Here is an 11,774-nt window from a genome sequence, read left to right on the forward strand (position 1 = left end):
GAAACCCGGAAGTGTTTGTCTGAGACAGCGAAGCAACAATGTAAAAATCTGTAAGGAGTTCCTTTTGTTTGCTACTTAAAATGGTCTGTTATCAAATGCTCCACACATAAAGTTTGTTGATCGGGAGACATGTTAAAAGAGATCCAGCCAAGTGAAAGTTTTCTCGATATAAAACACTTAAATCCAGTAAACAGTCCAGATCTCAGTGCAGATGGACAGCTATCAGGGAAGCTGAGAAACAACTGGCGGGATCAGGTGGCTAATGTTCCAGAAACATGGAACTGGACCGATGCAGCTGGTCCTGCTTAAAAAAAAAAAGTACTATTGGAACAATGCCAGGTGGGACCACTGGGAACAGTTCAAACTACAGGTGTGTTGTAGAAAGTTTAGGGGTTTCTGTCAAGCCTGGGATTGGAGTAAATGAAGCAGAGCTTAGTCAGAAATGGTAATCAAAAAAAGCTTTCAAAGACCCACAAATGATATCTTTAATAGAAGGATGCACAGGAGGATAACAAAAGCATGGCTGATGCTAAAGGTAGCTTTTACTGATTATTGTCCTGAGAAAACCTAGTTATCAAGTGGCTTTTATTTTAGGGTTTCTCCGCTTCCTTTAACAAAATGAAGCTTCACAATCTGTCAAGAAACTGCTCTCATTCTGATCAGCCTGTTATGTTGATTTGCAACTTCCCGACTAACAGATTTCATAGTCATGGCTTGAGGTTCTGACTCCGATCATGTTGTTCTGAAACAGTAGGTTTATAACTATCTGGACCTAAATATGTCAAAAACAAAAGAGATGATTATTGCTTCCATAAGTCCAAACTGAACACAAAGCCAGAGTCATTCAGTGTGAGGGTGTCCAGTTACTGCAGTCTTAGAAAGATCTCTGCAACCATCAGCTGAGATTTGATACAAAAAAACAAAACAAAACAATGTATCAACTATTTGGACAAAACAACAGGTTATTTTCCTAACTTTTAATTTGCATAACGGGGACAACAGAGTAAGCACTTGCTAAAGAGGCTAAGAAATGTGATGTCATCTTACTGCTCATGTATTGGAAGTATTTTCATGAACTGATTTTGCTGGTTCTGTGTTTGCCACCTCCAGTTAAATAACTCTGGTCAGGCGGTCAAAAATACCCTGATCATCATGATGATCCCACCTCAGCACCAGACTTCAGGATGCTGTCGTCTTATGTCCCCCGACTAGATCAGAGATTCTTCCAATGTTTCCATCCTCAGCTATTAGACAGCTCAGCAGAGGTTAGGATCAGTTTGGCCCATTTCTGTTTTGCATGGTTTATTCTGTTTTTTAGCTGGTTTGTTGAGTATTTGAACTTAACAGGGCTCCTGCGTGTTTTTTCCAGACAACTTTTTAGAGCATTCTGTGCATTTGAGCACAAATTATTAATCTTGAACCTGGCTGAACCACAGCCAGTTTATCCCTGATAGCTTTTTGTAGGTTGGAAGAGCACAACACTGAACAGGTTTTTGATTGGGGGGGGGGGGGGGGGGGGGCAGCCTCCCAGGGGACTTTCTGGCAGCAGGACTGAAATCAACTTAATTTCCACATCTAAACTCTCTTGACTTGTAAAAAAGGGAATGGTGTATAGACTAAAATATTAAAATCAAAGTGTAATGTGGCAAATGGAAGACAAAGCACATTAATCAATATGAAAATAGCTGCATTTATCAGGAATTCTTAGAATTTTGACCTTTTAATGAACACAGAACATTAAGGACAACCCTGAGCATCTTCATCAGACGGTTACACACAACACGGTGTGTTCAGTCAGAGGCTGATCAGAACCGCAGTTAGACGACCGCTACAGGAGGTCCTTACTGCCTGCAGCATCTACAACTCTCTAAAGAAACTGCATGAGTTACATCATTTCATTTATCTTTGGGATCAATAAAGGACTTTTGAACTGATATTAAAAAAGAAGAGAAATAAATGCATGCATGCTCAGTATGAGGGATTGCTGCAAAGCCATCAACATTGCAGACGACTGTCCCTGTGGCTCTACGCTCTTTCAGGAGTGAATGCTGCTTGTCAAGACTTGATGTAATCTGCTTGGTTTCCTTAGATAGGAAAATTTGACCAATATGTCTGGATGATTTGATTGAATTTGACTTGGCAAAGTGCCTTGAGATGACATGTTGTGAATTGGCGTTATATAAATAAAATCGAACTGCTGTTACGTGTCCTTTAATGAGAACGCGACATGTCTGTGTGTGCGCATGCTGCAGACAAACAGCCCTAGTGGGATTCATGATTTTCTGAAGGTGAATCTTAAGTGCTGAAGCATGCTCCCGGGTACGAATCCTTAAAATCGTCCAAAAAATGAAATGAACCAAAGAAACGCAAGCAGGACAGTTCTTGGAGTAAACTTCTAACAATAATTTTTTTTTATCAAATACAAAGAGAAATAAACCAGGTTATTTTAATAACTTTTAATCATAATTTGTACAAAATGTAAAAATACATTCATTGATGAGGCAACTGAACATGTGCTGTATAAAGGGAGCATACAGCGTGCTAAAGATCCCTTCCACTGCTCCATAGCCCTTAACTGCCACTGCAAAAAGGGAGTTAAAAGTAAGCAAAATTTTCTTGAAATTAGTGTATTTTCCTTTATTTGAACAGCTAAATAAGACTATTTGCCAATGGAATAAGATGTTTGCACTTAATAAAAGAAAAATTCATCTCCATCATCTTATTTCAAGCTCAGGATATCTAATTATCTTATTTTAGGGATGAAAATACTCATTCCACTGGCAAATAGTCTTATTTAGCTGCTCAAATTAAGGAAAAACACACTCAATTGTAGAGTGAAATTTTTACTTACTTTAAGTTCCCTTTTTTGCAGTGCTCAGGTTTATCTAGCAGCGTAAGCATCATCAAACGTTTGTACTCTGAAGATAACCTTAAACTGCAACATGCTGGTTATTCTACCTGTACCCACACTTAGAGCTAGTCTGCAGATGCTCTTAGCAGACTTCACTAAAACAGTGCTAATAAATCGGATCAGTTGATTATAAATACAGCACCGTACAGCAAGCCTGATGATCAGCTCCTGAGTGAATGTGACTGACAGGAAGAAATGTTGGAGCAGTGTGACAGAAACACAGTAAAGTCTTTGTTTAAAGCATTTTCCCAGCTGCAGAAGTTGAAAACTATATACAAAAGTGCTAAATGCTGGGAAGTAGCACCAACAGATACACCCAGTCATTGTGAACAGGAAAAGAAGTCATGACAGGATCTCAGGTCTGTACAAAGGTCAGCTAGAGGTAGTTTTTCCCTCTGAGTTTGTGATGCATTGCTTTTGATGGGCTGAGCAGCCGGTTCAGCACCAGTTAACAACATTCAGACAAGACAGGGTAATACCCCCACTCAGTTCAGATATAACCAAGTCCAGTTTGGTAATGAGTTAAATACAGCACTGTGAAGTTCAACACAGTCCAGTTGATTTTGTATCTGTGAGGACCAGGAATGGGTCTCTATGGTCCCACAGTGTGATCATCTGGAATAAAGGCACCAGCTTTATGCTTTATGGAACCGCTGTGTTAACACCAACATACCTGTACAAGATGAGCTTCTCTTGCCAAACAGCTGGGAGCTGTCACGACAATAAGACCGATGGGTGGGGCTCTTTTAGTGTCCTCACCTTCACCATCCCTTCTTATCACAACCTGAAATGTCTCCAGCCAACCTAGTCTTTAAAGCAAGTATGAAATAAAGTGGACAACTTCTTTTGGCCAGCAACGGGTGGGGGAAGGGTGGCGCTACATATCTATGCTCCACACAGCTGGATTATCACAGTCCTATCTTCTCTACGTAAACAGAAGGTATGATGTGATGCGCAGCTTTTAAAAACCTGAACACGCGCCGATGCCAAAAAGCAGCTCAGGTCTTGTGCCTACCTAAACCGGTACAGGACCAGAACTGAAGCTGCCCTCTGATTTAGTCCCTTGCCTTGAGCTTGCATAAAGGAACCAGACGGTTCTGCAGGGGATGAACTACTAGGTTAGTGGACAGAACCTCTCTGTGGTCAGCGTAACCTCAGCCAATGGTACACTGTAGAGGTTGTTCCAGCTTCATTTCTGCCGAACTTAATAACATTCATAACCCAATAATACAGATATAGCACAAAGAGAAGACATTTAACCAATATTTAACTAATACGTTTAAATGATAAAAATACATTTTAAATATCATTTATGAATAAACACAACTTGCATACCACAGACCAGTGTCTTATTACAAATCAGACAGAAGGTTGTTGAGATAAAATCTAAAATACAGTGCCCAGGGACCAACAACATTACTTGGAGCAGTTCATACTGAGTCTCAGTACTTATCCCTGTAAATCCCAATCAGCTTAAAACAGCAGGCGCTCAGGAGATGCTCAGATTTTGGGTTGGAAATAAAAGTCAACTGTTTCTTTAGTTGTCGCTGTAGTTTCTTGCATCTTAGAAAATCTAGTGCTACATGATCAACCTCCCCAAGAGAAGTCAATCTGTCACCTCACCCCCACTGACGTCCTCTTTGGTCATGTGGTGAGGACTAGTGCATCATGTTACACAGAGAGAGCAAACGTTTTAGTACTAAAGGTACAACTTTCCAAAAACAACATTAGTACCATCACCCAGGAGACTTTGTTTGGCCGTCCTCAGCTGCAGGTGCACTGCGGGGGTCAGGGTGGTCACCTGGCTCTTCCATTCCACGCACCCCCTCTTCTTCTAACATTTCTTCTCTGTCAAAAAACTCGGGCTGATCCCACAGGTGGTCCTGGCTGTCGCACACTTCAATCCCAGAATCCCCAGTGAAGCGCCGGTACCTGCCTGGGGTTGAATCCTTGTTCGGGCCAACGGTACTGCTGGAATAGATCTGCGCTGTCTCTGGAGTCCCCCCGAGCGTTACGTCGTCATCATGTTGAATGGAGACAGCCGAGTGGTGGCTAAAGGCCTCCTCTGGAGGGTCAGAGGACGGTGGCACCAACTGGAGAGGCGTGTAAGGAGGAGGGGGGGTTTCTGGTCGGTTGACTGCGTCTTCATAGGCCGGCAGGAGGTAGACAGGCAAAAGTCCTGCAGGGAACAGTGTTGGCGACAAGTTAGTACTTGTGCAGATCTATTGCTAAATAGCACAATGCCCACACTTCCATTGACTACATCAACTCCGCTATGGAAGGAGTGCTGAATGATGCACTGTTGGTATTAAGAGCATTGTGGGTTCATAACTGATTGAATGCAATATCTAATAATACAATTCTGCCTTCCAGTAATATTGTTTGGCCACATGCATGGATGTTCGCAGTTATGTCCACAACAGATATAGATCTTTGCGAACCAGGAGAGTGGATGCTGCATTCAGGGACCCTGTAAGTAACGTGTAAAAGCAACAAGATGCATAAGACAGTTTCAGGTAGCCAACTTACTAAGATAGAGGGGTAACTGAGAGTTGTTGTGAACCTCTCTGTAGGCGATGAGGTTGATCTCATTCTGCCGGCGCTGCTGCTGGAAACGCTGCTTGGCCCGCCAGTGCTGACATATACAAAAGCCAGTAAGGATAATAATCAAAGCCCACACCAGCCAGAACCCTGAAGAGCAATCACAAGACACAAATGAAGCATATTAATGCGTAGCTGAAAACATTTACTACTGCATCAATCCAAACTTTGGCCACATACACAAATTAGAGCCAATAGAGCAAAAACATCCATTCAAGCACGCATACAAAAATTATCAAGTTTAATTTAATTATTCATGGGGTTAAAATGTATTGAGTGATTAATTGATTTATTGTTTGTCGTGACAGGCCTGTGCCTTACAAGAGTATAAGATGTCATACTACTTATCTGGAGTAAATGGCTTGTACTTGTGTAGCGCTTTAACAAGTCAGACGACCACAAAGTGATTTACACCACAATCAGTCATTCACACATTCACACCCTGGCGGTGGTGAGCTATGCTAGCAGCCACAGCTGCCCTGGGGCAGACTGACAGAAGCCAGGCTGCCATACATCAGCACCACCGGGTAGGCTGGTGCATCAGACATGATTACACTTTTCCTGTTAGGATGGAGGTCAACTTCCTGTCTACATTTAGCAAAAAAATGCAAAGAATATAGCACACGGAGAAGAAAATGGGTTTCTTTTGATTGGCGTGGTGGATCATTTAGTCCTCACATTTGCAAGCACACAACCAAGTATAATTGAGGCTGAAGAATAAGCATTTGGATCGGCTTCAGTCTTGAAGCCACATTATGCCAACTGCTGACAACACTGAGGAATTGGTGGAAGGGTCGCCCAAAACACTCCATCTTCCTGCCCGCCCGTCCCCCTGTTGTAGAACCTCCATAGAGGTCAAAACGAGTTGAACATTTGTGGTCAGATCACAAAGCTGTTATTTTACATCAACAGGAGTAGCAGCAAGTGAGACGTATAGCCAAAGCTCAACAAGTGTCTAAGATTTTCTTAAATACAGAAGATAACGGCATAATTGTTCTGTTTAAAATCTGGATCTTACCTTATCCAGCTTTTTAGTACGGGATTGTCTTAAGATAGAAACATGCATGTATTGCAGATAAAACCCGGTGTCCTTCCTATCTGAGGAGAATATAGAAAGTTAACTCACACCACAACTCATAGTAGTTACTGCAGCACTCTGCCTCCCCGCAGCAGTAGCCGGATTGACAAACGTAGGTCAGGTTGTTCCCTCCCTGGCAGAGCAGCCCGGCCTGTTAACACAGAACGGAAACATCCCAGTCACCTCTGAGTCTGAGAACAACACCAAAGCAGTCAGCAGCAAATGTACATTGTTTTTAATGCATCTCTTTCATCCGGCCTTCGTCTTTCATAAACAATGATGAGTGAAAGCAGTTGTGTGTTTAGATCACACTTAAATAATATACTTTTAGTCTGTCCAGGTGTGTAACCAGAGAAAGACGCATCGTTATCTAGTGACTAATCAGAAACTTTAATCCCAATATTGTAATAGTTTTCCTAGATTTTTTGTTAGAAACGCTACCATAAACCACATGTATTTGTATTTTCTTCTGACAGAACTTATAATCAATCACATAGACGTTGGTGCTACTATTCATATGAAGGCCAACAAAAAGTGCTTTATAAGTAAAAAAAAAATGGAAATAGTGTCAAAAAAACAAAAACAAAACATTGACAACAGCAAAGGACTTGGGCTATACAGGGCTGAGGTAACAGAGGATGGGTTTAAGGATGGAGGAAATTAAATAGTTCATGATGTTTAACCATGTCTTTTTTACTGGCAAAATGTAGCCATTTCTGCAACTAACTGTGTATTGTCTTTCATCCTATAGACCAGGGGTGTCCAAAGAGCAACCTGGGTACTGTTTTACAGCCCGTGTACTAATTTTGTGCCCCCACCGCAATTCAAGTGGAGTTTTCCTCTCCACTGTCGCTATATTCATGCAGTATAAGGGATTGCTGCAACGCAGTCAACCGTCCACTGTGGCTCCACGCTCATCCAGGAGGAGTGAAGGCAGTAGACTCGATGCAACCTGCTGGGTTTCCCTAGACAGAAAACTAAACAATCTGAAAAATAAACTGAACTTGACTGCATTCTTTGATAACTAGGATCAATTTTAATGGATGAAATCTGTAGGATTGAACTGACCACATTTCTGTATCAAATGGCAGTTTTTTTTGTGTGTGAAGTGGGAAGAGATGACATTTGTTATGGAACAGGTGCTAAACTGAATTGGATGATGAGACACCAAAGGTAAGGATCAATATTGTAATAAAACTATATTAAAAATCCTTAAAATGCCTAAAAGAATCAGTTGATAAAAATAGAAAAACTAAAATCTACTTTAGTAAAACATCATAAATCACAAGAAAACAATACATAGTGAATAAAATAATCTAAAAACAACACACAGCCAAACTAAAAGTGTCTTTATACTCCAGATACGAGTCATTTGAGAGATAAATGAAGAAAGAACTGTTTTATACTAAATGTCAGCTAGAAGCGACACAAAAACATGGTGGACTCTGTTTACAGCGACAAGAACTCAACTGCTCCTGTCCTCCTGAGCTCTAACGAGGCCTCGCCGGCAGGTCTGTAAGACTTTGGGACTCCAGACTTTTTAAATTGAGCAAACTTCCGGGATAGGAAGCGAAAGCTTCAGTTTTTTTGTTTTTGTTTGTTTTTTTAACCTTTTTTGGATTGATCATGCCCGGGATGACGGAGAGTCTTCACCAGCAACATGCATCCTGTCCTTCTGCGCTGACTTTAATTTAAACTTCAGTCGCAGCTTACCACCTATCTTCTGTCGTTAGAAGTCATCGGCTGCATTCAACAAGCTAACCCGGGCTAAGCTCAGAGCTAACACGGGTAGGGCTAGCACCGAGCTAGCTCTTACCTCCACTACCGTGGCTGACGTAGCTGAATTTCCCAGTCCAGCGTTTAACTTCGGCGAAGACATATCAAAAATGAAAATATAAAAAAAACGTCACTGAAGCTAGCGGTCACATATTAACAAGATCGCACATTAAGTGGGTTAAACTACGACGAATTGACGCAAATCAAGTACAAGTCCCTAATAATCCTCCTCCACCGAGTCCCCGGTGAGTTGGCTCTTTCTCTTTCACTCTGACGCTACTCCTCCAAGCGCAGCCCATGAACATGCTAAAAACATTCCTGCGCCGGAACTCCCAACAAATGTCACGTGGATGCATGTCACGTGCGCGTTCTTCGACGTTTTTTATAGCACGTGTCTGGTGCTTTACCGCCACCAACTGGTGAGAAACGGGTTCAAGAACAAAAAAACAACACCAGATGTCCTTAGAGGGAAATTATGCTGTGTATCCATACTGAGATGGGATGTGTTAGGAACAACAGGATGCCAAACATTTGATGATAATTACAATTATCAACCCTCAAAGGGCTTAATCCACATTGCTGATATAATGAAACAAAAACAAAACTGATGACCTGAGGACCAAAAAAATCTCCCAGAAGGCAAAGTAATCCTCTGTAGACACGTTCTGATAGATCTATTGGAATGTATCTTTTTAATTACCTCCACTTCACCTATCGTTATAGTGCTTCTAACCTGGCTCCTAACTGAAATATCATATTTTGTTCATTTAAAGAGCTGGAACAGTGTTGGGTAAAACATCAAAAGCACAGCATACGCTTTAGGTGGTACAGCTACGTTAAATCTGGACAGAAATTTGGTGTTTGACATAATGATTCCATTATCATTTAGGATTTTTTGGACAAGCACAATACCACTTTTTTAATCCAGTATTTTGTTGTAAAGAGACTCCTTATCATATAGAATATTGCCATTTTTCCAAATGTAACATGTAGTTAAGGAGAAGTTGTGCTTGTAAACAGGTTTCCAAGCTAGGAGAGCTAATTGATGAAACCGGGTAAATTTTGTAGGTAAAGTTTCGGTGGCATTTTATGGTTCATGCATTTTCCTTTAATTTGTGGATTTATTCTGTACAACATGAAAGGGCTAACACTGAGCAAATCAGTTTTAGTTGTACAAAAACTGATGTCTATTTTCTCACCTTTTTGTCAGTTTTTTAAAAGATTATTGCGTTTTCAACATTTGACGTCTTTCTTTGAATTACATATTGGGGTTCTACTAATTACATTTATGATTTGATGCACTAAAATAAACAAATTTAAAAGGTAACCAATCATTGTAATCCTTTTTGTTTAACATAATGACTTTAATTGCTGAATGTCTGGCCCCTGAGATGTTGGCCTTTAGTAACTGTAACCCCTAAGTAGTTTAGTTGAATAGCCCTGCTGTATACAATGAATTGCTTTACTCACCTCATATAAATTAGTAAAAAACTGCACTATTACCAGTTATGATAATTTGAAGTGACTATCTAAAGCCACCATACCCTGAAATTAACATTATTTGAAATGTACAGGCATAATCTGTGTGACCAGAAGAAATAAGAATGCTCTTAAAGGGCAACCTTGTCTAATTCCGAGACTAATCTAGTTGTTCAATGTGCCAACTTGACTGAGCTGTTGCAGCTCTGATATGGGTATTAATAACTTTTAAATATGTTAGATTGGAAGATTATTTCATAAATCTTGAACATAAATGCATGGCTTATGGCATTAACTGCTTTATAGACATCAATAAACTAAATGTGATAGTCATCAAGCATAAATTCTCTGTCGTCAATCATGTCCAACAATAGTTGAATATTGTTGCTCCCTGGGCTGCCACCATATCGTGGTGGAGGGGTTTGAGTGTCCCAATGACCCTAAGAGTATGCTGTCAGGGGCTTTATGCCCCTGGTAGGGTCACCCAAGGCAGACAGGTCCTAGGTGAGGGACCAGACAAAGAGCAGCCCAAAAACCCCTTATGATGAATACAATAAATGGACATCAGGTTCCCATGCCCGGATGCGGGTCACCGGGGCCCCACTCTGGAGCCAGGCCTGGAGGTGGGGCACACTGGCGAGCGGCTGGTGGTCGGGCTTTTACCCATGGAGCCTGGCCGGGCACAGCCTGAAGGGGAAACGTGGGTCCCCCTTCAATGGGCTCACCACCTATCAGAGGGGCCAAAGAGGTCAGGTGCATTGTGCAATGGGTGGCAGTCGAGGGCGGGGACCTTGACGTTCTGATCCTCAGCTGCAGAAGCTGGCTCTTGGTACGTGGAATGTCACCTCTGTGGTGGGGAAGGAGACTGAGCTAGTGCGCAAGGTTGAGAGGTTCCGACTAGAGATAGTCGTAATTACCTCAACGCATGGCTCTGGCTCTGGAACCAGTCTCCTTGAGAGGGGCTGGGCATTCTTCCACTCTGGAGTTGTTCCTGGTGAGAGGTGCTGAGCAGGAGTGGGCATACTTGTTGCCCCTCATTTTGGTGCCCATACGTTGGGGTTTACCCTGGTGAACGAGAGGGTGGCCTCTCTCCGCATAGGTGTGGGGGGATGGGTTCTAACTGTTGTTTGTGCTTATACACCAAACAGCAGTTCAGATTACCCACGGATGGCGGTGCAGGTTTGGTTTTGCTCTTTTTTGACCCCTTAGAAACACTGTAACAAATAATTTTTAAATTAGCAATTACTTGTGAGGACTAAATATGGACAACCCATATTTCTTCTCATTTAATACAGTTAGAATCACACCCATCTGTGTAAGACAAACGTGAAGGTCAGACTGAAGTTTGCTGGTGAGAACATGGAGAAAGGTCAGGACTTCTGGAATAATGTTCTTAGGACAGCTGGTCTAAAACTCAATTATCTGAGCACCAGGACATAAACCAAATAGAGCATTCCAAGAAGATGGTCTCATACCAGCTGTGAGGCATGGAGGTGGAAGTGTTAAGATCTGGGGATGTTTTACTGCAGCAAGAAATTGGTCACCTTATCATCATAGAACCCACAAATAATTTTACCATGTATTAGAGGGTGCTTAAGGAAATTCGAGACCATCTGTAAGAATAAAGTTAAAGTTTAAGCAGCTCTGGGCCCTGCAGCATGATAATGACCCTAAACACACCAGTTCATTCACCAAGGAATAGCTGAGAAATAAGAAACATAAAGCTCTGGGCCTAGTCAAAGCTGAAACTGAGATCTGGACACAAGGAGGTAAAAAAAAAAAAAAAAGCTTTTGGGAGCAGGGTGTGTAAACCTTTCCCTCAGACTGATTGATGATGTATTTTTGTTAAAGAGCAAAACAGGGTTAGTGATCAGTACTTGCCTATGAATAAATTACATTCTTTTCCAGATATAAAAGTATAAATGTTAA

At 41.6% G+C, this 11,774-nt stretch overlaps 1 protein-coding gene across 1 annotated transcript; it reads right to left on the minus strand.

Moving 5' to 3' along the window:
* Nucleotides 1-4,176: 4,176 nt before the first annotated feature.
* On the minus strand, nt 4,177-8,706 carry wbp1la (WW domain binding protein 1-like a). The gene is made up of 4 exons (XM_012852074.3): nt 8,407-8,706; nt 6,639-6,741; nt 5,441-5,602; nt 4,177-5,090 (listed from the first exon to the last, which is right to left on the minus strand). The coding sequence occupies exons 1-4, from the start codon at nt 8,467-8,469 to the stop codon at nt 4,648-4,650; spliced, it is 771 nt and encodes a 256-aa protein (XP_012707528.2). The 5' UTR covers nt 8,470-8,706; the 3' UTR covers nt 4,177-4,647.
* Nucleotides 8,707-11,774: the final 3,068 nt, after the last annotated feature.

Source organism: Fundulus heteroclitus, unplaced genomic scaffold (assembly GCF_011125445.2).
Source record: "Fundulus heteroclitus isolate FHET01 unplaced genomic scaffold, MU-UCD_Fhet_4.1 scaffold_37, whole genome shotgun sequence".
Lineage (NCBI taxonomy): Eukaryota > Metazoa > Chordata > Actinopteri > Cyprinodontiformes > Fundulidae > Fundulus > Fundulus heteroclitus.

Bases quoted from the DNA above. Each gene is read 5' to 3' on its own strand.
- wbp1la (XM_012852074.3), bottom strand. From the start codon at position 8,469: ATGTCTTCGCCGAAGTTAAACGCTGGACTGGGAAATTCAGCTACGTCA. The intron at 5,603-6,638 runs GTGAGTTAACTT...ATTGCTCTTCAG, and splicing joins TAACTACTATGAGTTGTGGT to GGTTCTGGCTGGTGTGGGCT. The intron at 5,091-5,440 runs GTAAGTTGGCTA...TGTTCCCTGCAG, and splicing joins TCAGTTACCCCTCTATCTTA to GACTTTTGCCTGTCTACCTC.